This window comes from Manis pentadactyla, chromosome 2 (genome assembly GCF_030020395.1).
Source record: "Manis pentadactyla isolate mManPen7 chromosome 2, mManPen7.hap1, whole genome shotgun sequence".
Lineage (NCBI taxonomy): Eukaryota > Metazoa > Chordata > Mammalia > Pholidota > Manidae > Manis > Manis pentadactyla.
In genome coordinates this window covers 45490662-45516178 of record NC_080020.1, presented here as the reverse complement: position 1 = coordinate 45516178, position 25517 = coordinate 45490662, and the positions used below count along the sequence as shown (strand labels likewise).

At 43.7% G+C, this 25517-nt stretch overlaps 1 protein-coding gene and 1 long non-coding RNA gene across 2 annotated transcripts in view; one reads left to right on the top strand and one right to left on the bottom strand.

Annotated features, from left to right (window-relative positions):
• STK10 (serine/threonine kinase 10) overlaps positions 1 to 25517 on the top strand; it is a 113084-nt gene that overhangs the window by 76857 nt on the left and 10710 nt on the right. Inside the window, exons 11-18 of the mRNA XM_036884685.2 lie at positions 2409 to 2532; positions 2993 to 3172; positions 16869 to 16961; positions 17999 to 18128; positions 19928 to 20052; positions 20930 to 21118; positions 21663 to 21788; positions 24031 to 24144. Of these exons, the coding sequence (XP_036740580.2) occupies positions 2409 to 2532; positions 2993 to 3172; positions 16869 to 16961; positions 17999 to 18128; positions 19928 to 20052; positions 20930 to 21118; positions 21663 to 21788; positions 24031 to 24144 (1081 nt within the window). The remainder of the gene's footprint in view (positions 1 to 2408; positions 2533 to 2992; positions 3173 to 16868; positions 16962 to 17998; positions 18129 to 19927; positions 20053 to 20929; positions 21119 to 21662; positions 21789 to 24030; positions 24145 to 25517) is intronic.
• On the bottom strand, positions 17418 to 19862 carry LOC118911967 (uncharacterized). The gene is made up of 2 exons (XR_008993720.1): positions 19784 to 19862; positions 17418 to 18154 (listed from the first exon to the last, which is right to left on the bottom strand). It is a non-coding gene; the product is annotated as an uncharacterized LOC118911967 (long non-coding RNA).

The window sequence follows — 25517 nt, the reverse complement described above, 5'->3', positions numbered from 1 at the left end:
CGAGGACACAAAAGGAAACTGGTTTTCTTGAGATCCTGTGCTCCTCAGCCCACCGGCCCATCCATCCAGACCACTGAGGGAACTGTCAGCTGGCCTGAGCAGTGACTACTTCGCTTGTTTAGGGACTGAGAGGACAGGGCTGGAGCATGGAATGTAATATTAGAGGGGTGCAGCCATTGGGGTCCACAGGGTCCAGGTCACATAGGCCTATGGGCTGAGGAAGAGCGGACTTGATCCCAGGTACAGCTAGAGTCAATCTGTTGGAGAGTGATCGGCTCTGATGTCCCTTTTGAAAGATGGCTTTGCTGCCGTATGAGTCGGGTTTTGTAGAGGGGTGAGACCGCTGCAGGGAGGCTGGGAGACCTTGTCCAGGACAGTTGGGTTGTGGCCTTGGGTGGTGTGAGGGGAGAAGGGGTCGATTGAACATAAATGTTGGAGGCAAAGTCAGTGAACTAGTGAGAGATTGGTGTGGGGAGGAGATCTGTGGGCACGAGGCAGATCTGTCTGCTGGAACCACCCTCCCATGCTGAAGGTGCTCAGGTCCCTTAGCCCTCCTGGGGAGACCTGGTCCCACCATTTGGTAAATGAGGAAACGGTGTTTCTTGGTAGGTCAGTTACTTGCCCAGGGTCACCCAGGTGAGAAGGGCTAGAGCTGGCATTTTAACTAGATCTGTCTGTGTGAAAAGTTTTCCAGGTGTCCATTGGACTGGGAAGCTTCCTGGGGGGGTGCTGGGGGTGGCGTGGGGGGCTTAGTATTTGGGGAGGCCTTGGACTTACAGAGCTGCTTTGGGGCCAGATCTTTACAGGGTAAATTCATTATTGGCTTGGAGAACATTTCTGGAATATCAAGCACATTCAAATTTTTAAAAAGCACAAACATCCCTAAGGCAAACAGAAGCTGTTTTGGATGCTCTGGGGCACGTCTGCTCTCTAGGGACCAGAGGGAGGAGAGGCAGACTTTTCATTAGTGGTGTTCCTATGTGCATGTACGTGTGCCCCCCAACACCCACACACATACACACACACACTGGTGTCGTCTGTCTTTGGGAGGCTCAGGATCGGGGGTGGGGAGTGGTTGCTCTTGACTGATGACACCATCTTCTGTTTTAATGGCCACCTGGGAGGTGACCTGTACTCTCCAAGCTTCAGATCTCATGAGTTGCATTTCCTTACCCTCAACTCCCATCTGGGCAGTTCAGGTTCCTGGGGTTGAAATTCCAGATCCACTACACCCCATCAGGAAGTGATGCCCCTGGCCCTGGGCCACCGCCCCTTTCCTAAGCAGAGGAGCTGTGTGCTGCTCAGGTTTAAAAGGTGAGACTTAGCTGAGATGGAGATGAGGGGCTCATGGAGGACAAGGCTTTTCATCGTTGCCTGCCGTGGTCCAGAGGTCTGAACATCCTGCAACCCAGCCAGGCCACTAGGCTGCAGGGGCGTGGAGAGCTCTCATCAGTCCCCAGCTGGCTCATGCCCCTGCATCATGACCTGGACCCTGGCATTTCTGGAGGATTGGGTCTTTTTGAACCATGTGCTCAAATACTCAGTCTCCCAGATGAAGGGGTCTAGGTTCAGGGTTCTTTTTTTCCCTAAAATTGCTGGTGCTAGTTCCTTTCTTTTTAAGACATCAGCCGGTCTTTGCTGGCTTGCCCTTGAGAGAACTCAGGTGGGTCACGGAGGTATGTTAGAACCTGGCTGCCTACCTTCTTTCTGTATTCCTTTGTTTGATTTTTTTTGGGTCAGTTTTCTAAGCCTTAGTTTCTCTTGAGTCAGGATTTCCATTTCTTTGTTAACACTCAAAAATTACCTCTTACCTTCTCATTTCCCAAAGAGCAAGGGCTCAGACGGCAGCTTCCTTATGCGGTTGTAGACTGTGTGTCTGGCTTTTCCTAGCGATTGGGTTGCCTTTGCCTCTTCTTCCTCATCATCCTTGGAGCAGTTACCACTTCTGTGTGCCAGTGAGGCACAATATAGGTGTCATCTCATTTAACCTTCAAAAAACCTGGGAGGCAGAGATCATTTGCCCCGTTTTACAGATGGAAGAACAGAGGCCTGCAAAGATTGAGCGACTGCCTGATGGCACTCAGCTGGAAAGTCAGCCGAGCTAAGATTCAGGCAAGGTCCCCCTGACCCTAGAGCATGCTGGCCCATCCTTGTGCCACTCTCGGCAGGGATCTGGGCTCTGGTCTAGCATAGCACACAGGACCCCAGTCCTGAGGAGCTTCCAGGGATCCGATTCACAGTCAGGAGGCTCACATCTTTCTGCATCATTTCATTTTTTCTTTTCTGAATATATAAATGATACATATCAATTTTAATGTACTTACCCAGCCGTCAATGTCCCTATCTATGAGTTATGTAATCTTTGAGGCCATCTTCTACTGAAATGTCTACATCTTTTAACCCTTCAGGCGCCAGGAACTCCGAGAGCTTCGGCTGCTCCAGAAAGAAGAGCATCGGAACCAGACCCAGCTGAGCAGCAAGCATGAGCTGCAGCTGGAGCAGATGCATAAACGTTTTGAACAAGAAATCAATGTGAGTGTGAGAAAAGAGGGGACCCTAGAAGGGCTGCTTGCCAACATTTTCTTATTTAAGTGGAAGCTGCAGAGTGGGGGTGATTGGGCCCTGGAGAATGTTCACAGTGGCCCAGTTCCACTGGTTTCCTGATCTCATCAGGCGTTGACTTGCAAACATAGAATTGCATGAAGGTCGCAGTGCTTCTGAGTCACAAAGGAAGGTCTCTAGAGGGAAAGTGACCTTAGTTGAGTACTGTGCAGGAACCTTGCAGGGTAGATGGTCTGGTATCCTTTTGTGCATGAGGAAAAAGAGACTCAGAGAGGTTAAGTGACATGTTCTAGATCACACATCAAAGAGGTGGTAGAGCTGAGATTCAAGCCCAGGTCAGAGGAAAAGTTCAGGCTCTCCCCAGCTGACTCCCCATCTCCCTCCCAGGTATAAGGTGACTTTGCTGAATTTCTCTTCCTGCTGCTTCTAGGCCAAGAAGAAGTTCTTTGATACGGAGCTGGAGAACCTGGAGCGTCAGCAGAAGCAGCAAGTGGAGAAGATGGAGCAAGACCATGCAGTGCGCCGCCGGGAGGAGGCCAGGCGGATCCGTCTGGAGCAGGATCGGGACTACACCAGGTTCCAGGAGCAGCTCAAACTGATGAAGAAGGAGGTGAGTATGTGTCAGGTGGAGGCAGGGGGTCTGGAAGTATTAGGACCTTGTTGGTTGCAGGGATCAGAACCCCAGCTCAACCTTACCTTAGCAACAGAGGAATATTGGGGAGCTTGTATGCCTGAAAAGATCATCACCAGGCATGCCTGGATCTGTGCTCCCAACGGCACCACTAGGAGCCACTTCTCCATCGTTTTCCTCTCCATCTGCTTTCCTCTGTGTTGTCTTGGCTCCTAGGCAAGCCCTTGACATGTGGCTAGGCAGCTTTCTACCCATCCTCCCAGCTTAGGAACCCCAGCTGAAAGAGAGCAGTGGGGGAGGAAGAGACGGGGCATCAGGGAATTTGAGATGCTATCACGAGAAGGTGGGAGTGCATGCTGGGTGGGCAAACACAGCGTGTCCTCTGTGCCCTTCCTTCTCTTCTCTCACGATAGCAGTCCCCACTTGGGACCATGTGCCTCTTCTTCCTCTTTACCCTCCCATCTGGAAGGGGGGGTGCGGGAGGGGTGGCAAAGAGGTCGATGGTCCTGAGACAAGGGGAGGGAGGTGTATTTCTCAGCCTCCCCTGGGGAAGGGCATCTGGGTCCCACAACTCCCTCTGTGGAGCCAGAAACCAGGATGCTGGGCTGCTTGCTTTCTTGGACTCTCAGGAGGAAGGACAGGGACAGGGAGGGTGGAAGCCGCCAGGGTGGGTGTATGAACACTGGCAATTCCCAGTCTCCAGCTGAACAGCCTGTAAAGTTGGTGCATGGTGCTGGGGGCCTCAGGGCCCAGCTCCCAGACTTTCCTGTGATGGGCACGACATGTGGTATATCCAAAGAGCCCCTGGCAGCTGCCTATGGGAGCGGGGCTGGGGCTTGGGGCAGACCAGTGAGGCACTTGCCTTGGGCACAAAATTTAAGGGTGTGCTAAAAACCTCAGTAAGCAAGGTAAATAATAATCTAATGCGACATCGTAAAATAAAAATAAATGTAAAATATTAAAGGTGAAAAGAACATCAGGTATTTAAAATCAGGGTCTGACAGGGCCAGGATTAGGGTGTGGCAGCAAGACTGAGTCCTGCAGGTATAGGGCTGGATCCTATCTATTTAAAATATTGATATTTTTGTTTTGTTTTTTTATGTGAATACTGATTTTTTTAAATGTTAATTTATCTTGATTAAGGAGTCTTATAGAGCCCCTTTTGGGCCCTGTTTGCCTTTCTCTGGTCTTGGCCCTCTTGCTGAGAGACTGGCCAGTGGGTTGGGGTAGGTGGCGGGCACAGGGAAGAGGCTGTGGCTAAGCACACCCTAAGCTCTAGTGTGGGGAGCACAGGCTTGGGACTCAGGTCTGGTCCTGAGGCTTGGCTCTCTGGTTTACAAACTGTTGAGCTTTGGACAAATTATTTCCCTGGGTCCCTGTTGCCTCTTGTCAAAATGAATGTAATTCAGAAACTTTTTTATTGAGCATCTACATATGTGGCCCTGTGCTGAGGCCAGGGTTACTGAACAAAATAGGCAGGAACCCTACCCTCAAGTAACTGTTAATTTCCATGAAAGCCAGAGAACAAAATATACCATCAACTATATAGAAAACTTGCCAACTGCATACGTGCTGTGAAAGCAAATAGTCTGGTTGAAGAGAGAAGATGTGGTGAGATCTTCTTTAGGGCGGTCTGGGAACGCCTCCTAGCATATGACATTCGGGCTGAGATCACAAGGATTCTGTCAGGCATAAGGACATTCTAAGAGGGTGGAACAGCATATGCAAAGGCCCTGGGGTATGAGAAAGAGCACGGGGTGTGGAATGAGCTGAAAATGGTCAATATGGTGGGAGCATAGTAAGTGAAGGAGAGATTAGCATGAGATGAAATTGCACAGGAAGAGAGGGGCCAGGTCATAGAGGGCAGTGGGCCTTATGTGGGAAGTTGCTATTTTATTCATTGCTGTTCACCATGTATTACTCACACAGCTGTTCTAAGCATTAAATGAGAGGTGCATTAAGTGTCAGGCCCGGTGTCTGTCCCAGAATAATACCCAGTAGGTGCCAGTGCCTTTCATAGCTCCTTACCCCATCATGTATGCACACCCTTTACATGTGTGGGTAAGTGGGGAGCAATTGTGGGGGATTGTAAGAGTGGAAAAAAGAGGAGGCTGCAAAGGAGGTGCCTGGGATAGGGGAGGCATGAGAAGAAGCCGCAGAGCCCCTCACCCTCCCCAGCACGGAACCATAACCAAGTTGCACGTTCTCACTGTTGGCAGGGTTCCAGTAAGGCTTTCTAGCCTGTGGTTGCACCCTGATGCGGTGGGCAGGATCTGCTACTTGGCTTTCTCGCTCAGACTCAATTTAAAATTGTCTTTTTCCTTGGGTATTTTTCTTCAAAAAGTTTTCATGGAAAGGCAAGGCTCGACTCTTCGCTCTTTGGGCTCCTGTCATTTGGTAAGATTGTGTCTCTGTTACTGCCCTCCCTCAGGAGCATGTGGCTTGCTCTTTGGAGAGACTGGACAGCTGCTGTCTTTAATCTGTTTAATGGTGGTGCCAAGTAGCAGGTGGGCCTGGGTTCACTTGTGGTTCCCACAGCCCATTGTCGAGGTTTTGTTACTCGGTTCATTAAGTATGAATTTTTAGAGCTATGATTTGCCAGCCCCTGTGTTAGGCAGTGATGAGCAAAATCATACATAGCCCCTCCTCAGACTTGCTATTGTTATAAGAGACCATCAGTATGGAGAGTTACATGGTTATAAGAAGGTTGAGAACATATTACATATTTATCAGAGGGAGTAAAGGAGGAGGATGGTTTCTTTAACTCGTAAAGAGAGAAGTAAATTCTTTCAGGATAGCAGGGTGGTGGAATTTGTTGTGTGGAACCTGGGGTTAGAAAGACCTGCATTTGAGTCTTGACTCTGAACTTGGACAAGCTGCCTGAACTCATTGAGTCTCTGTCTCCGTCTCTGTAAAAGCGGGTAAAGACAGGGTTGCCTCATGAGGTCGCTCTGTAGGCTAGACGTCAAAATGCAGGCAAAGCACCTGGCACCTGGAAAGCACTTCCTACACTGTTGCCCCTGGGGTTACTATTGTCATTGTTGTTACCAATTTCTAAAACAAGGTCTAGGGATTCCTGCTGGCAGAGGTCTTTATGGTATGATTCAGAATGTCCTATGATTCTGTGTCCTGCCACTGCCGACTCCACAGTCCTTAGGCCTTCTCTGGTCCCAAAGGTCACCTCTGTTACTGCTGCAGGATACTGAAGCCCAGATGGTAGTGGGAAGCTTGGGTAGAGCCCGCCTGCCCATTGCCTGTAGATTAGTGGTTTGGGTGCACCAGCAATGGGGAAGGACAAAGCTGGGAATGGGTAGGAGCACCAGGTGAGCAGCTTCGGAATCCCCGAGATGCATTAGCCAGCCCTGTGCTGCATCAGATGGGCGCTGGAGAGGAAGACCATACATAGATCCACTTGGGCTTCTCTGTCACTGTTTCAGAGCAAGGAAGAGCTCACCCTGTGCACTTCCCTGACATCCACTGAATGGGAGAAAGCAGGTCATGATCTGAACTCAACAAATGGAAAATATACAAAAATAACAATAAAACTTGAAATTCCTCATTGGGCCTCTTTCATGGTTACAGCAATTGGTATGGACATCATGCTAATAACCTTCCTACACAAAGGTGGTATTATGCATGTAGGAAAAATCATTATTAGCAAGCTAGTTGGATGTGGACATGTTTAATCCTCATTGTCACTTTCAAGTAACTAAATCTAGTAATGTATGTATCTACATATATACACTATGTATACAAATATAGTAAATGTATTATAAATGTATTCTCTAAGAATAGAATTGATGGTCTACCGCTCAGTTCCTAGACACAGAGCACATTTAGCATCCATGAGAAACTTGCTTGACACTCATAATTTACTTCTTAGATCACCTAAATTTGAAAATACATTTAACCAGTGTTGAAGGAAATCTTTCCAGAACGCTTATGTTTCCTGCTTTCCTAGGCAAACTTCACTGAATGACTATTTCTTCTGTTCTTTGGATCTTCCTAACACCACAGAATTCTATTCCTGGAAGGATCCTGGTAATCTTAGTTAAAAGCCAAAGTTTTTCCTGATGAGAAAATGAGAACTCTAACAGGCCCAGGGACTTTTTTCAAAGACGGACAGCTGGACCGGAATGCAGGATATCTGACATCTACTAAAGGACAATTCCTCAACCTCTGCCAGTCTTTACAGATGTCAGCCAGAGCAGTGCTGGCACATCCGTGTCCCCAGGGGTTTCAGACGTGTATAAGTCAGTGTGCCCCTTTGCTAAGTGATCTACTTGTATTGTTCTTTTGCCTCCTCTCTCCATTGTGAGTGGAGTAACATTTCTTACCGTTTCCAGTACCATTAGCAGAAATCTCCAGACCCTTTTCGAAACTGCTACTTCTGCTCACCTGTACTGGAAAAATCACACAATCAAGCTCGTAAAAGTGCAGTTGTAAGCTAATGGGTCCTTTAAGTGGTATGACGCCTTGAATGGTGCTGTCAAAAGGGAGATGCTGAATCATGGTTATACACCAGATTGTTAAGGCAGACCTTTGATATGGAGCTGAAGTGGTACCACTGAGATTTTTGAGGTATTTTGTAGGGACTTGTAATTAATATGGTGATTCTCAGCCAGGGACTCTTTTGTCCCACAGGGGACATTTGACAATGTCTGGGAACATTTTTGTTTGTCATGACTTGGGAGAAGGTGCTGTGGCACCTAGTGAATAGAGGCCAGGGATGCTGTTAACATCCTCTAACAGCCCCCACAACAAAAAGTTATTTAACCCCCAAAGTCAATAGTGCCCTAATCTAAGACCATTAAAGCCAAAGAAGAAAAGGCTAGGATTCCCATTACAAACCATCAAACCATAAAAGAAAACACCAAAAATTAGAAGATGATAAAGAATAGCTGATAGGATTTTGGAACCGGATGGTAAGTGTATGTTTAACTTTAGGAGAGGCTGCCAAACTTTTCCAAAAGGTGTGTTTTACACTACCACAATGTATGAGAATTCCAGGTGTTCTACATCCTCACCAGCACTTGATACTGTCAGTTGTATTATTTTATTTCAGCCATTCTGTTGGGGGGAAGTGTTGTCTCATGTGGCTAACAATATCAAGTTATTTTTTCATGTGCTTATTTGCTATTTATATATCTTTTTGGTGAAGTACCTATTCAGATCTTTTGCCTATTTATTTAACTGGGTGATTTGTTTTCCATTTACTGAATTTTTGAGAGTTCTTTTTATATTCTGAAAGAAGTTCTTTGTCACATACATATTTTCCAAATATTTGCTCCCAGTCTGTGGCATTATGGCTTGTCTTTTAATTCTCCTAGGAGAGTCTTACATAGAGCATGAGTAAGTAATTTTGGTAAATCCAGCTTACCATTTTTTCTTTTAGGGATTGTCCTTTTCGTAGCATGTTTAAGAAATCTCTGCCTAACCCAAGGTCACATGTTTTCTTCTAGATGTTTTACAATTTTAGGTTTTACATTTAGATGTATAAGGCATTTTGAGTTCATTTTTATATAAGGTGTGAGTTGTCAGTGAAGTTCACTATTATCACTTTTGTGTATGGACGTTCACTTCTTCTAGCACCATTTGTTGAAAAGGCTTTCCTTTCTCCACTGAATTACTTTTGTGCCTTTGTGCAAAATCAGTTGATCATATATATGTAGGTCTATTCCTGGACTTGCTATGCTATTCCATTATCTGTTTATCCTTCACCAATACTACAATGTTTTGATAACTAGAGTTTAAGTCTTGAAATCAGGTAGTGTGCTCCAACTCTGTACTTCTTTTTCAAAATTGTTTTGGCTATTCTAGGTTCTTGCCTTTACATGTAGAATTAGAATCAGCTTGTTGGTATCTTTGAAAATGTCTGCTGGGATTTTGGTTGAGATTGAGTTGAATTCATGGATCAGTTTAGAGCAAATGGACATCTGAACTATACTGAGTCTTCTTATACATGAACATATCTCCATTTACTTAGGTCTTTGAATCTTCAGCATGTTGTCATTTCTAGCATACAGATTTAGCATATATTTTGTTACAGTTGTACCTATTTAATGTTTTTTGGTGCTACAGTATAAAATACTATTTCTTAAAATACCAATTTACAGCTGTTCATTGTTAGAATATAGAAATACATTGATAGTTGTATATTGACCTTATATGTTGACCTTGCTAAACTCACTTACCAGTTCTGGTGTTTTTAAAAATAGATTTCTTGGGATTTTCTATCCAGACAAACTCTGCCAACAGAGATAGTCTTATTTCTTCCTTTTCAATCTGTATGCTTTTTATTTCTTCTTTTTTATTGTGCTGGCTATGACCTCTGGTAGGATGATGAACAGGAACAGTAGAATGGACATCCTTGTCTCGTTCCTAGTCTTTTATTATTTTTATTTTGGTATCATTAATATACAGTTACATGAGCAACATTGTGGTTACTAGACTCCCCCCATTATCAAGTCCCCCCCACATACCCCATTACAGTCACTGTCCATCAGGGTAGTAAGATGCTGTAGAATCACTACTTGTCTTCTCTGTGTTATACTGCCTTCCCCATGTCCCCACCCCACTACATTATGTGTGCTAATTGTAATGCCCCTTTTTCCCCTTATCTCTCCCTTCTCACCCACCCTCCCCAGTCCCTTTCCCTCTTTCCCTTTGGTAACTGTTAGTCCATTCTTGGGTTCTGTGATTCTGCTGCTGTTTTGTTCCTTCAGTTTTCCTTTGTTCTTATACTCCACATAGTGAAGTCATTTGGTACTTGTCTTTCTCCACCTGGCTTATTTCACTGAGCATAATATCCTCCAGCTCCATCCATGTTGTTGCAAATGGTAGGATTTGTTTTCTTCTTATGGCTGAATAATATTTCATTGTGTATATGTACCACATCTTCCTTATGTCTTGTTCCTAGTCTTAAGGGGAAAAGAGCATTCAGTATTTCATAAGTAAGTATGATATTAGCATTAGGGTTTTTTAAATGCCCTCTATCCAGCTAAGTAAGTTCTCTTCTATTCCTATTTGCTAATAAATTTTGTCATGAATGGATGTTGAATTTCATCAAATGGTTTTCCTATATCAATTGGTATGATCATATGGTTGTCCTTATTTAGCCTACTGATATTGTGAATTATATTGCTTGATTTACAAATATTGAACCAGCTCTTCATTCCTGGGATAAAACCTACTTGACCATTATATATGTTCCTTTTTATATATTCCTAGATTCAATTTGCTAATAATATTTTGATGAGGACTTTTGAGTCTGTGTTCATGAAAAGGATGAATCTGTGGTGTCCTTGTAATGTCTCTCTGATTTATCTTTTCTTGAATGAACTTTGATAGTTTCTTTCAAGGAATTGTCTATTTTATCTAAGTGGTTAAATTTATTGGCATAAAGCTGTTCAGAGTATTCCCCTAGTGTCCTTTTAATGACGGGATCTATAGTTATATTCTTGTTCATTCTTCCTACTGGCAATGTGTGTTATAAACCTCATCCTCTTTCTGTTAATCTGACTAAAGGTTTAATTTTTATTTAAAGCTTTGGTTTCACTGATTTTCTGTTTTCAGTGTTACTGATTTCTGCTTTTATATTTATTTGGTTTGGTAAGTTTAAGCTATTTTTATAGTTTCTTAATTTGGAAGCTTAGATCACTGATCTGAGACTATTCTTTTCTGATTATGCATTTAATGATATATATTTCCCTTTAAGCACTGTCTTAGCTTCATTCTGCCAATTCTGATGTGTTGTATTTTTTATTCAGGTCAAATTAGTTTCTAATTTACTTTGCAATTTCCTCCTTGATCCATGAGTTAGTCAGAAGTTATTTGATTTAAAAATATTTTTGGATTTTCATATCTTTCTATTGTTGACTTCTAGCTTAATTTCATTATGGTCAAACAACATATTTTTTAAGATTTCAATTTTTAAAAATTTATTAAGGTGTTTTATGACCCAGGATATGGTCTATGTCAGTTATGCTTCCTGTGCATTTGAAAAGGATGTATAGTTGACCTTTGAACAACATAGGTTTGAACTGTATCAGTCCACGTATACATGGACTTTTTTTTATTATTATTAAGGTATCGTTGATACACAATTTTATGAAGGTTTCACATGAGCAACATTGTGGTTACAACATTCACCTATATTATCAAGTCCCCAACAACCATTGCAGTCACTATCCATCTGGGTAGTAAGATGCTATAGAGTCATTGTTTGTCTTTTCCATGTTATACTGCTTCCCTGTGACCTACCTGTATTATGTGTGCTAATTATAATGCCCTCTAATCCCCTTCTCCTTCCCTCCCCACCCACCCTCCCCAACCCCTTCTCTTTGGTAACAGCTAGTCCCTTCTTGGAGTCTGTGAGTCTGCTGCTGTTTTGTTCCTTCAGTTTTGCTTTGTTGTTATATTCCACAAATGAGTGAAATCATTTGGTACTTGTCTTTCTCTGCCTTTCTTATTTCACTGAGCATAATACTTTCTAGCTCTATCCATGTTGTTGCAAATGGTAGGATTTGTTTTCTTTTTATAGCTGAGTAATTTTCCATTATGATACATAACACATCTTCTTTATCCATTCATCTACTGATGGACACTTAGGTTGCTTCCATTTCTTGGCTATTGTAAATAGTGCTGTGATAAGCATAGGGGTGCATATGTCTTTTTGAATCAGAGATCTTGTTTTTTTTGGGTAAATTCCTAGGAGTGGAATTCCTGGGTCAAATGGTATTTCTGTTTTTAGTTTTTTGAGGAACCTCCATATTACTTTCCACAATGGTTGAACTAATTTATATTCCCATCCACAGTGTAGGAGGGTTCCCCTTTCTCTACATCCTTGGCAGCATTATCTGTTATTCCTTGTTTTTTGGATGTTGGCCATCCTAACTGGTGTGAGGTGATATTTGCATTTCCCTGACAACTAACGATGTGGAGCATCTTTTCATGTGCCTTTTGGCCATCTGAATTTCTTCTTTGGTGAAGTGTCTGTTTAGATTCTCTGCCTATTTTTTAACTGGGTTATTTGCTTTTTGGGTGTTGAGGCATTTGAGCTCTTTGTATATTTTGGATGTTAACCCCTTGTTGGGTATGTTGTTTATGAATATATTCTCCCATACTGTAGAATGCCTCTTTGTTCTGCTGATGGTGTCCTTTGCTGTTAGAAGCTTTTTTGTATACATGGACTTTGATCAATAAATATATTGGAAAAATTTTTGGAGATATGCAACGATTTGAAAAATCTTGGGAACTGCATAGCCTAGAAATACTGAAAAAATTTAGAAAAATTTAGGTATGTTATGAATGTATAAAATATATGTATATTTTGCCATTTGCTACCATAAAATCAACTGTAGGCTATTTGTAGTTAAGTTTTTTGGGAGGCAAAAGTTATACATGGATTTTTGACTGCATGGTGGGAGTTGGGGGGAGGGTCAGTACCGCTTATCCCTGTGTTTTCAAGGGTCAGCTAAATATTCTATTGTTGGGTGTAAATGTTCTGTAAATGTCAGGTAGGTCAAGTTGATTGATAGTGTTGTTTAGGTCTTAATTTTCCATCCATTTGTTTGGTTGGCTACTGAGAAAGGAATGTTAATGTCTCCAGCTATAACTGGGGGATTTATCTATTTCTCTTGTTCATTCTGTCAGTTTTGTTTCATGTTTTTGAAGTTCTTTTGTTACTCAAATAGTCGTATCTTCTTAGTGAACTGCCCCTTACTGCTGTCATTATGTAATGTCCTTCTTTATTCCTGATAATATTCCATGTTCTGAAGTCTACTTTGTCTGGTATTTGTGATATAATGGATTATAAGAAATACATATTAGGTTATTTATGTGACCAAATATATATTTCCCAGGTATATTTCGTCTTCATCCACAGTTCCTGAAAACACTACAGAGTCTTAAAGGTGAAACAAGTTTTGTCATATTAGTGAAGACTTTGGACCCCACCCGAGGGCAGGGGCTGGAGGGTGAATCAGCCAATGGCCAGTAATTTAGTCAGCCATGACTATGCAATGAAGCCCTCACAAAAACCCTTGAGAAGAGCTTTTTTCTCTCTATCTGCTCTGCTGCACCTGCTCTGCTCGGTTGGATCCTGCTTCTTGGCCTGAGCGAGCGTCTATGCTTGGGGAACCAGAACTCCTCCGTGTGCCACTGAGCCAGGCCCCAAGCCCCACGAGGATAGAAGCTCCTTTATTTGGGACCTTGCCCTATGTCTCTCTTCATCTGGCTGTTAACTTGTATCCTTTATGGTATGCTTTATTAAACTGGCAAACCTAAGTGTTTTCCTGAGTTCTGTGAGCTGCTCTAGCAAATTAGTCGAACCTAAGGAGGAGGTGGTATGAACCTCCAATCTGTAGTTGGTAGGTCAGAAGCACAGGGAACTGCCTGGGGCTTGCATCCAGCATCTGGAGTGGGTGTTGGAGGGCAGTCTTGTAGGACACAGCCCTTAACCTGGGGAATCTAGTGCTATCTATGGGCAGATAGCATCAGAATTGAGCTCTCAGAAACCCTGCTGGTGTTTGAGAATTGCTTGGTGTTAGTATGTGTGGGAAGACCCCTTCCCACATACTTACACATTGGAATCAGGTCCAGGAATCCGAATGGAGTTACACTATTACTGCTGTGTATAATATTGTTATTGTTATACATACATGTAGGGAAAAAAGATACCATTCCATTTGATGTGGGAGGAGTGGGAATCACACTATTAATAGAGCCAATTTTGCTTTCCTTTGATTATGTTTGCATAGAGTATCTTTTCCCATCCTTTCTATTAGCCTATCTAATGTGATTTCTTATAGACAACATTTAGTTGGACTTTAGTTTTTTTGAAATGTAATCTGAAAAATCTTTGTCCTTTAATAGGGGATATTTATATCATTTACATTTAATAAAATTATTTGTTTTCTGTTTGTTCCTCTGGTTTTTGTTCCTGTTCCCCTTTTCCTGCCTCTTTTTGGAGTCTGGCTATTTTTTGGTATTGTCTTTGAATCCATCCGCTGGTTTAAGTTTGTGTGAGTGTGTGTGTGTGTGTGTGTGTGTGTCTAGCGGCTGCTCTGGGGCATTATAAAATACCTATCTCATTTCATCGTCTCTTTAGAGTTTATATTTTAACATTTCAAGTAAAATATAGAAGGCTTACAATTATCTAAATTTCTCGATAAACCCCATTTTTGTTATAATTGTCACATTATATCTATATACTTTAAAAACCTTACCAAACAATGTTGTAACTTTTGCTTTAAAGTCATACATATTTTAAAGATCTTAAAGGGAAAAATTATTTATCATTTCTGTGGCTCGCTCTTCACTCCTGAAGGTACGAGTTTCCCCCTTGGATTACTTCCCTTCAGCCTGAAGAACTTCTATTTAGTCTGTCTTCTTGACAAATTCTCTTTTTTTTTTTTTCCATCTGAGAATATTTTTATTTTACTTTCATTCCTAAAAGTTATTTTCAAGGGACGTAGAATTCTGGTTAACTGTTCTTTTCTTTCAGCACTTTAAGGATGCTGCCCTGCTAGCTTTTGACCTCCATGGTTTTTGTTGAGAAATCCATGGTTATTGAAATTGTTCTCCTTTGTTAATGTATCATTTTTCTCTAGCTGCTTTCTTGAATTTTTTAAATCTTTGGTTTTCAAGAGTTTGGTTTTGATGGTGTTTCAGTGCAGTTTTCTTTGAATTTAACATTTTTTGGGGGTTTCATTGAGATCCTTGAATGTGTACATTTATGTCTTTCCCCAAATTTGAGAAGTTTCTGCTATTATTGATATGTATTTTCTACATCAGTCTCTTTCTCCTTTCCTTTGGCATTCCCCCAAACACGACTATTAGACCTTTTGATATTTTCTTACTATAAGTCTCTGAAATTTTAGTCTTCTCAAGTATTTTTTTCTGTTGTTCAGATTGAGTTATTTTCATTAATCAGTCTTCAGATTTACTGATTCTTGTATCCTTTCCATTCTGTGATGAGTCCATCTAGTACTTTTTAATTTTACGTATTACAATTTTTAGATCTAAATTTTCTAATTGGTTATTTTTCATAGTTTATATTTCTCTGTGGTAAAATTCTATCTTCCCATTAATTTCAAATATAGTTATCTTTACCTCTTGGAGGTGGTTATAATAGCTGTTTTAAAGGTTTTGTTTGACAATTCCAACATGTGTATCATCTTGGAACTGGCATCTGGTGATTGTCTTTTCCTTTGAAAATTGGTCATAGTTCCTGATTTCTTTGCATATAGAATAATTTTGGATTGTATAATTGACATTTTGAATGTATAGTCTGTAGACTCTGGGTCCTCTTATAATCTTTTGAAGGATGTTGACTTTTTAATTTTAGCAGGCAATTAACCCTGTTAGGGTCAAACTACAAGTTCTGTCATATCTTCTGTGGGTGGCAGTTTCAGTCTTAGTTTTCAAAGCTTCTGCTATACTGCTTTGGCTCTGGTTTTGCTCATGCTCAGGTCAAGGGTGAACATGAAACTTATATGGGTTCATACACAGAATGAAGGATTTCCCTTTTTCTGTTGTCTTCTCCCTGTAATTCTCCTACCCTCTCTAACTTGCACAGGCCCCCTCTCCTGGTTCTCTGGCCAGAAACATGATGTTTCTTAGGGAGTTATAGCCACCTTCCCACCGCACTGCTGGGCAGGTCTGGGTCTGGTACAAAGCTAGGAGAGCAAAAGAAAAAAAAAAGGAAACCTGTACCCTGTACCATGGTTTTGATTTCTTTTATAGTCCCCTGCTTTTACTTTCTAGAGTCCTCAAATAGTTGTTTTTGTATTTTATTTAGGGTTTTTCATTGTAATTAGCAAGAAAGGCTAATAACAGGCTAATATAATAAATAATTGCATTATTTATTTAATAATAAAATAGCCTCCTGTAAATAGCAGGAGGCTATTTTGGCTTACCTCACCATGCCAAAAGTAGAACTCCCTGGAATGTTCTTTTTTTGATCATTGGCAGTATTTTTTCAGTAGCTGCGCCTAAGTGCCTTCTCTCAGTGTATGTTTTGGGGTGTTAAGTATCTGTGAAGGTGGGCTTTCCTCAGAACTGTCTGAGGAACCCCAGATTTCTTAGAGAGTAGTGTTATGAATCTCTTCTTCTTCTGTTAAAAAAGACAGAAACCCAGTTCCAGCTGGCTTGAGAACACTTACAGGTCCTCTGACCCGGAGCACAGAAGCATCACCAGGAATCCGTCCTCGTGTCTTGGCATTGCTTCTGTGTGTTGATTTTGTCTCAAGCAGATCCTCCACCATGGCTTCTATGCTCCCAGCTTAACAACCCAGAGGATAGAGAGCAGCTTTCCTCAATAGTTCTAGCAAATGTCTGAAAGCGCTTAATTGCCCAGCAAGGGTCACATGCTCATCTCTGAACCAATCCCGGAGGCAAGACCATGGAATATGCTGACTGGGTCATATGCCCAGCCTAGAGCCAGGTGGAGGTATGGGTGTTAGCCCCCACCTCCGAACCTCCGGCCGGGAGTAGGTGGTACCTAAGGCATGTCTTCTCAGGTAGGGTGAGATCTCAACTGGGAGCTAGTGCCTAGAAAGTTGAGCCTGGTCTTTGCTTTCCTTGGCCCAGGAGTTCTGGGGTTAAAGATGTATTTTTTAGGAAGTAGAAGGAGGTACCCTAACTCAGCCACTCTCTATCATCTTTGGTACAGGTGAAGAATGAGGTCGAGAAGCTCCCCAGGCAGCAGCGGAAGGAGAGCATGAAGCAGAAGATGGAGGAGCATGCACAGAAAAAGCAGCTTCTCGTGAGTCCTTGCCCCTCAGTCAGGGAGTAGAACGGTTGGGGAGTCCCAGGTTTGCGACCCTGAGTGGTGACCAGGTCCCCTGTCTGGGTCCCTGCTCTTCCCCTCAAATATCCATCTCCTATTCTGAATTCCTGAGTCCAGCCCATCCTTGTTATCGTCCCTGTTATTACCTCCCGCAGGTAGGTATTCCTCGATTGTTCTCGCTCCAGCTGGAAGTGGCTTCCCTGTCTCTTTACATCTCTTTACCCCAGCCCTTTACATCCACCTCTCCCAAAGCCTTTACTGCCTCCTGCCAGGTTTTAGGGTTACTTATACAACACATCTCCTTGACCAACCCAATACAGCCATCTGTCCACTTGGCATCTTTTGGAGTCTCAAAGATATCAAACCCACAATCTCCCAGACTTGGTCCTATTATGTTCTGAGGGGACATCGTCCACTGTTAAGTCTGCAATGTAGCTTCTTTTAGTGTGTTGCCTAAAATTTTTTCATTTAAATTCTATTTCTTTACTCTTTACTATGGAAGATTAAAGACATAAGCAGAAATGGGTATGTGGGGGTTCCTTCTACTATTACACCTATCAACTGATCTCAGTAATTATAAACTCATGTCCACTTGCTCCCCCACCTAACTGTATTATTTTGAATCACATCCCAGACATTATATTTTACCTGTAAATATCTCAGTATCTCTAAAAAAAACCCCAAAAAAATAGTATCATAAACACACCTAAAAATTTGAATATTTAACAATTACTTAATAACATCTTGGCAGTCAGGTACCAGTAGTCACATTTCTAATTGTCTCATGAATGCCTTTTTTTTTTTCTTTCAGAATTCGTTGTTTGAATCAGGGTTCAGATAAAGCCTGCATGTTGCATTGATTGATAGATCTCTAGATGTCTTAGATTTCCCCTCCATGAATTTGCTTTTCTAAATTTTCTTTATGACCATGATGACTCTTCTTTCATTATAAAAATAAGTTGAAACACCCAAACCACCACTGGGTGAAGGCCTGCCTCCTCTCTCTCCTACAGGACCGGGACTTCTTGGCGAAGCAGAAGGAGGACCTTGAGCTGGCGATGAAGAGGATCACTGCTGACAACCGGCGGGAGATCTGTGACAAGGAACGCGAGTGCCTCACGAGGAAGCAGGAGCTCCTTCGAGGTGGGTGCCAGAGAGCAGGTGGTGCCCTGTTGGGCTAGAATCTCTGTGAATGGACATCCCAGCCTCGGGCAAGAAAGAACCGCTAGGTCTTCTCCATCCTAAAATGAAACATCCTTCATGATGCCACATGAGGAACACCCCCCCACTGAAGTCAGTACTGAGGCAGAGATACAGTTATCATCTACATTGACATTATTCCAGATATCAAGGAAAGAAAAAAAAAAAAGGGAGCAGTATACAGTGGGTCAAAATTGTAATGAAGTGAGCTAGCTGGGGTTAGTGGCGTTGGGGGGCTGGGGATAGTATTGAGAGCCCCTCTTAACAGCCATCACATACTGAGCAGTTGCTCTGCCAGGCCATGTGCCAGTTTTCATTAAATCCTCACCGTAATCCTATAAGACCAGTCTGACTATTACCCCCATTTTTGTAGACAAGGGAAGAGGCTTGGAGGGTGACTGTTCTTTGGCTGGGATTGCACAGTTAATGAGTGGTAAAGTCGGCCTTGATCACACAGACCTCATCTTGAAGCCAAGGTCTTAATTGTCCCTGTGGTGGCATTTTGACAGATTTGCATGTTTGCAAGTCCCTCCCAGCATGAGACTTTCCAGACACAACAGTGCAGACCACCGTCCAGAGGGAGCAGGGCAGAAGAATTCCTGGGGAAGAAGGCGATCAGAAAGGAAGCTTATGTATCTGGATGATGTCACTTAGCAAGGGAGCTCAGCTAGGGAGTCTCTGGGCATACAGAGCTCTGGAGGTGGCAGGGCTTGGGGTCTATATACAGCCCTGGGGTTTCTTATCTACAGCTAGCAGGTGTTCGGTACAGTTTTGTGAGGTATGCAAATCAAGTGGGCTCTAACTGGCTAAAAACCTGTTGTTTGAGCTACATTTAAAACAATTGGATGGGTAAAAAATCGAGTTTGGTGCCTGTTTGGTGAGCTTTTGGGCTAATAGGCCAGCCTGCTGTGAAGAAGGAACAACAGGGCCAACGGACATGTGTACCTTTGGCTCCTTTATGTGATGAGCGGGTGCGCAGCAGGGCCTTTGAAGGCCAGCGCCCTGGAGCAGCATACGCCCCTCAGGACTTGGTGTGGAGCAGCAAAATGGGGTCCTGGATGTTCTGGCATTCTGAATAGAGCCATGAATGTTTTGGAAAAGCCCTCATTTCCTTTTGTTTGTCCTGTGATGTCCACAGGAACCACCCTACTTGTGGAACAGTGGTTGATTTTGGTTTGGAAGCCAAATTGCTCTTCCATTGTACCATGGCTGGTAACGAGTTTAGTCACTACATTCCTGTTCTGTATCTTGCAGGGCATGAGGTTCTCCATCTGACACCAGCTTGCTGCCCTGTTGCTGAGCACAAGGGTCGATCAATAGACTTACAGTGATAAAACGCCAGATACTGTTGTTTCAATAATGCATATAAGGGACATAGGGGACAAGGAGGATCTCACCCATTTTTTTCAAAGGAATAGTGATAAGAGGCTGTCCTGTATTCTTCAACAAAGTTTCCACTTAAACCCATTTGCCTATTAGCAAAGAGGTACAGTGTAGATTGAACATAAAAATGTCTCCCAAGAGCATTTCTCCCTCTGTGGTGTGGCTGTGCCCATTTGGCAGAGGTGGAAAACTGAGGCCTGGAGGGGGATTTTTACCTCTCCCATGTCCCATGATGGAGCTGGGTTCCAGCTGAGGTCTCTGGCCCCAAACATTTCCTGGTGTACCACATGGCTGGGACGGGAAGCACCTGGCAGTGCTGCTGGCCATCAGCACCTCACCGGGCCATGTGTCCTCCACAGACCGGGAGGCAGCCCTGTGGGAGATGGAGGAGCATCACCTGCAGGAGAGGCACCAGCTGGTGAAGCAGCAGCTCAAGGACCAGTACTTCCTCCAGCGGCACGAGCTAGTGCGCAAGCATGAGAAGGTGAGGTTCCTGGCTGGGGCTGCCACTGGAAGGCCGCACTGTGATGGGGGTACCACTGGGGACCATCGGGGCTCCTGAGGGGAGCCAGGCGTTGGCCACAGTGAGGCCCTGGGAGGTTCTTGGGTGATGTCCTGCCTCAGACTGAGAAGCCAGCATTAGGGGAAACCGTGCAGGGAAGCCGATGGCTTGAGCGGTTCCCTCACTGACCCTGATACCTGAAGGGTGTGGTTCTCTTCTGTTACTTTCTCCCTCTTATGTTTCTCTGCCATGCATTCCCTCAGTTTTAGGCCTCAACTTAAACACTACCTTTGTCTGGATGCTTTCTCTAAGCTCCCCAGGCCAGACAAGGGCTCCTGCTCTGTGGCTAGAGCACACTCTACTTCTGTGTGACTGTCTCTCTTGGGACAGTTAAACTGAGGCGTGGATACACAGCAGGTGTGGGTAATCACAATTCCTAGGCTAAGCACAATGATGGAAGTTAGGGGAGGCTTTTTGGAGGAGATGGTACCTCTGCCAAGTTTTGAAATACAAGTAGGTGTTAGGTGAAGGAGAAAACTCAAATTTATCTGAGACTTTAAAAAAAAAATATGAATTGATATCTGCCATCAATAATGAACCATCCCCTGTAGGTATTTTGCTTTGAGGTATTAGCTTGTGATGGCTTGCCACCATCGGTTAGATGAGGAGACATTTGAAAGGTAAGAATCCAAAATGTCGTTAAGAAAATAATTTAGAAAATTAGAACAGAAAATGTTAACAATAGAAGTACAGTGATACACACCTTGCCCTGCTGAGCATTCCAGGCCATGCGGGTTGAGTGTGGCAGCCTGTGGCCTCTGAGCACACCCCATCCCAACCCGGGCTGCTGTCCCCTCAGGAGCGGGAGCAGATGCAGCGCTACAACCAGCGCATGACCGAGCAGCTCAAGGTGCGGCAGCAGCAGGAAAAAGCACGGCTACCCAAGATCCAGAGGAGTGAGGGCAAGACTCGCATGGCCATGTACAAGAAGAGCCTGCACATCAACGGCGCGGGCAGCGCCTCTGAGCAGCGTGAGAAGATCAAGCAGGTGGGAGTCTGTGGCTGTACTGAAACGGGGACACATCCAGATTTGATGGGACCTGACCTCATATTCTCCATTCTCCCAACCATGTAAGATGTAGCACAGGGCTTTGGAAGGACGCATGCACATCTCAGCCTGGCAGCCTCACTGTGGATGCCCCTCTGGTAGACAGAGGAGGAAGCCTGGCCCTGCTTTCTCAGGCATCTTCCTTTCACCCTGGTGCTTCCAGCCTGCAGCTTCCTCTGCTGGTAAACCCCTTCCTCTCATCCACCATGACCCCACTTGCATATTCCATGTGGCTTGGGGACATGGAGTTGGTGGCCCTGGATTCCTGTGTGGTATACACACTGTCCTAGCATGTCGCAGCACTCTCATATCCCTACCGGTTTGGGGGCTCCTTGGAGATAGGGTCTGGGTTTCAGCTCAGGAGGAACTTAAAACAGGGGTGCAGCCTGTTGGTGCTGGGCATTAGAGCCATGCAGTACCAGTCCTACAGGGCCACCAGCCTGGCCTGTGTCCCCCTGAGACCCCCACCCTCTCTCTGTTGCAGTTCTCCCAGCAGGAGGAGAAGAGGCAGAAGTCGGAGAGGCTACAGCAGCAGCAGAAACACGAGAACCAGATGCGGGACATGGTAGCACAGTGTGAGAGCAACATGAGTGAGCTGCAGCAGTTGCAGGTACTACCCTCCCCGTGCCACACTGCCTCAGTTCCCCAAGGTGGCAGGCTTCCAGGGACCAAAGACTACAAACAGGGAAGGATTTTCATCAGACAAGCCCAGGCTGGAATGGTTTCAATCCTGTGGTATGATTATTTTGTGGAGAATTTGTGCATCTGTGTTCATGGGAGACATTGGTCTGTAGTTTTCCTCTTCCCAGCCAATCACCCCCTGTTATCTCACTCCCAAGCCATAGGTCATTAACCATGACCAAGCAGGATTTATCCTAGGCTGGTTCAGCATTCAAAACTCAATTAATGTAAGTCACTACATCAACAGACTAAAGAAGAAAGAAAAATCGTGTATTAATAGATACAGAAAATGCATTTGAAAAAATCCAACACTCATTCGTGATAAACAGTAAACATGGAATAGAGAGGAACTTCCTCAACTTAGTAAACATCAACCTTAATGGTGAGAAGCTCAAAGGTTTCCCACTAAACCAGGTAAAGGGGTCACCAAGCTCCTTGGTGGCCGCTGGTGGCCGCTTACCCTGAGAGGCCCCACCCTCGGAGCTGGTACTTGGAGCCCCCTTGTGGTGAAGCGAGGCATTGTCATACCCGAGGGATGGGCTGACCTCAGGAACTTGCTCAGAGGCTGCTCGGTCGCTCAGGCTGCTGGGTCCATCTGGCAATTTCTGGAAGGGCAGGGAGACAATATTACAGGCATTGAAGCCTAACAGGTAGGGACTCTACCATTTGTCTCTATGTGAATTTTAGCCAAGACACTCACCTTCTACATCATTTTCCCACCCCTGCTTCATGGGGTTACTGTGAAGATTAACTGAGAGAATTCATTAAAGTGTCACGGGCCCAACTCCTGCCAGGTCAGAGGTACTCAGTGCTGCTGTGAGTGTTATTTCTAAGGAAACCAATTTCTAAACTCTCAGAAGCCTTGAGCTTGAAACTCAAAATAAATATCCCCCAAAGGCTTCCATTCTTCGGCCTCATAAGGGTAAGGTACCTGGACAAAGGCACTTTTCCCCTGCTTTATAAGCTCCTTAGAAACCACCAGACTGATTCCCTGGGAGGAATCAATAGGGACTCCTGCCTGTGAGAAATTCCAGGTAAATTTTGTGAGGCAGATAACTTAACTCAGAGAGTGAACTTGAGGTTGGAAGCCTCAACTAGGTCCGTGGCCCTCATCCCTTGCCACAAATGTCTCCTGAAGAAATGATAAGTGATGCAGAAAATTATACAATTGATTTATATAAATGTAAACAAACACTTATACATAACATTATTTCGTCAAGCTGCCATAATAAAATACAACAGATTGCTCAAACAATAGATTTTCTTTTCTCACAGTTCTGAAACCTGGAAGTCCAAGGTCAGCCTACCAGTGTGGTTGGGTCCCAGCGAAGCCTCTCTTCCTGGCTTGCAACTTTCTTGCTGTGTCCTCACATGACAGAGAGAACAACCCCAAGCTCTGTGGTGTCTGCTCTTATCAGACACTAATTCCATCATGAGGATCCCACCCTCATCACCTCATATAAACCTAATTACCTAAATCATAAAAACCCAAAGGCCCCACCTCTGAATACAATCACACTGGGGGTTAGGGCTTCAACATATGAATTTTGGGGAGGCATAATGCTATTAACATAAAAGTTAAGAGCAACCAACTGGCCAAAATATGGAAACACTTAAGTGAATTTGATGAATTCACACTGTGGGATATTCTTGAGACATTCAGAATGACTGAAAAAGTCAGTTCTTTGTAGAAATGTTTACATTGTAAAACTAAGTGGGGAGGGAAGCAGATTCAGAAATGTATATACAAGATGAGCCAAGCAACATAAAGCCTGATGGGAAACATATCCAAATTTTTGTAGTGGTTGCCTCTGTATGGTGGGATTAGGACACACATATTATTGTTAATAGTTTTATTAAAATGACATATATATGTTCATGTTGACAAATTTAAACAATGCAAAAGCACAAGGAAGAAAGTTACAAAGTAACTGCAGATCCTGTTACACAATAAGATCTATTAACAATATTCTGGAATGTTCCTCCTGGCATCTCTCAGTGCATATGTATTTGCTTGTTTATAGAGTTTTATATAAATAAGGTTTATAATCAAGAAGAAATAATAAATGAATGATATTGGTGCCTTCATGGCTATCGTATGAGGTATGTTTCAGCCCTCTGCACCTCTGCCTTCTGAGTTTCTTACCCGGTTTGCCTGGAATTTGTTCCAGAATGAAAAGTGTCACCTCCTGGTAGAGCATGAAACCCAGAAGCTGAAGGCCCTGGATGAGGGCCATAATCAGAACCTGAAGGAATGGCGGGATAAGCTTCGGCCACGCAAAAAGGTAACCATGTCTGGGCCACTGGGCTCAGTTCCATGTTGTGCCACAGGTGCCCATGTTGTATCCTAGGATGTGGACAGAGATGAGATACAAATTTTAAGGAATTAGCTTACATGATTGGGGCGGGGGTGGGGGGACTAGTAAGTCTGAAATCTGCAGGGCAGGTTACAGGCTGGAGACCCAGGGAAGAGTTTGATGTTGCAGTCTTTAGTCCCATGACAGTCTGGAGGCAGAATGCCTTCATCCTTAGGAGGACAGCAGTCCTTTCTCTTAAGGCCTTCAAATGATTGGATGAAGCCCACCCACGTTATGGAGGGTAATCTGCTTTACTCAGAGTCTGCTTAGGTAAATGTAAATCACATATAAAAAATTCTTTCCCAACTGGTGTTTGACAAACAACTGGGTGCCATGCCTTGCCAGGATGACACAAAAAATTAACCATCATAGGGCCTATGATGTCTGGTCATCTGTAAAGTGGAGTTATGAATATTGTACAGAGTTATGCAGAAAATCATCAGCCCATAGTATAGGCCAAAGATATACTCATTTCTAATTTCTCTAAGGAGAGAGCTACCATCGTACATCAGCTCGGCTTGTTGTAACTGTGGTTTGGAAAGGAGGCAGCTGCCCACCTCATCTGTGTAACGGCCTTGGAAGTCCTTGAATTGAGGCTTCCCTTTCTGTGCTAATGGAGCCCTGGAAGCTGGCCAGAGTCCTAGACTTCCCTGTTAGCGGACCCACACTAATCAGTTTCTATAATCATGGCCTGCTGGGACTTTTGGTACATGACACTTAAATCAATAGTGCTTCTGCTGACATAGGTTGATTCTGGCATCAGGAAATAAATGTTCAGCTGTTTTTTTTTTTTTAACCTGGGAGTTCTGTACCGTTTGCAGATATGGAGAGAGTTTGAAAATGAACGATGACATTGCCTCTGGCATATCCCTCATATCCCAGATTGCCCCAGGTGCTGCGGTGCCTAGGCTTAGGGGATGTACCACAGTGTGTGTTTAGGGAGCTTGCACTGAATTTTGCCTGTGGGGGCTGCCTCTTTGCAGAATGCTTTGTAGAACTGTCCTATCATTAGCTACCTGGGTTGCTACGAGAACACTGATTGAGAGGTGATGATTTTCATTCTGAAATGAACGTGCTTTACATTCCTGAATTACAGTCAGCAGCCTTTGTAAGGGGCAGGGGAGATGATTGTACGTTAGCGGTATATATGTGTATTTATTATTCATATTTATTTTAAGTAAATAAAGAAAATCTCATCAAAATGGTTCTTGGGTCACAGAATGTGTCCTCAGACAAGTCAAATCTTCCCTCCTGAATTTTGCTTTTTGGGGCTGTAAGATGTAGATAACATTTTTTTCCCT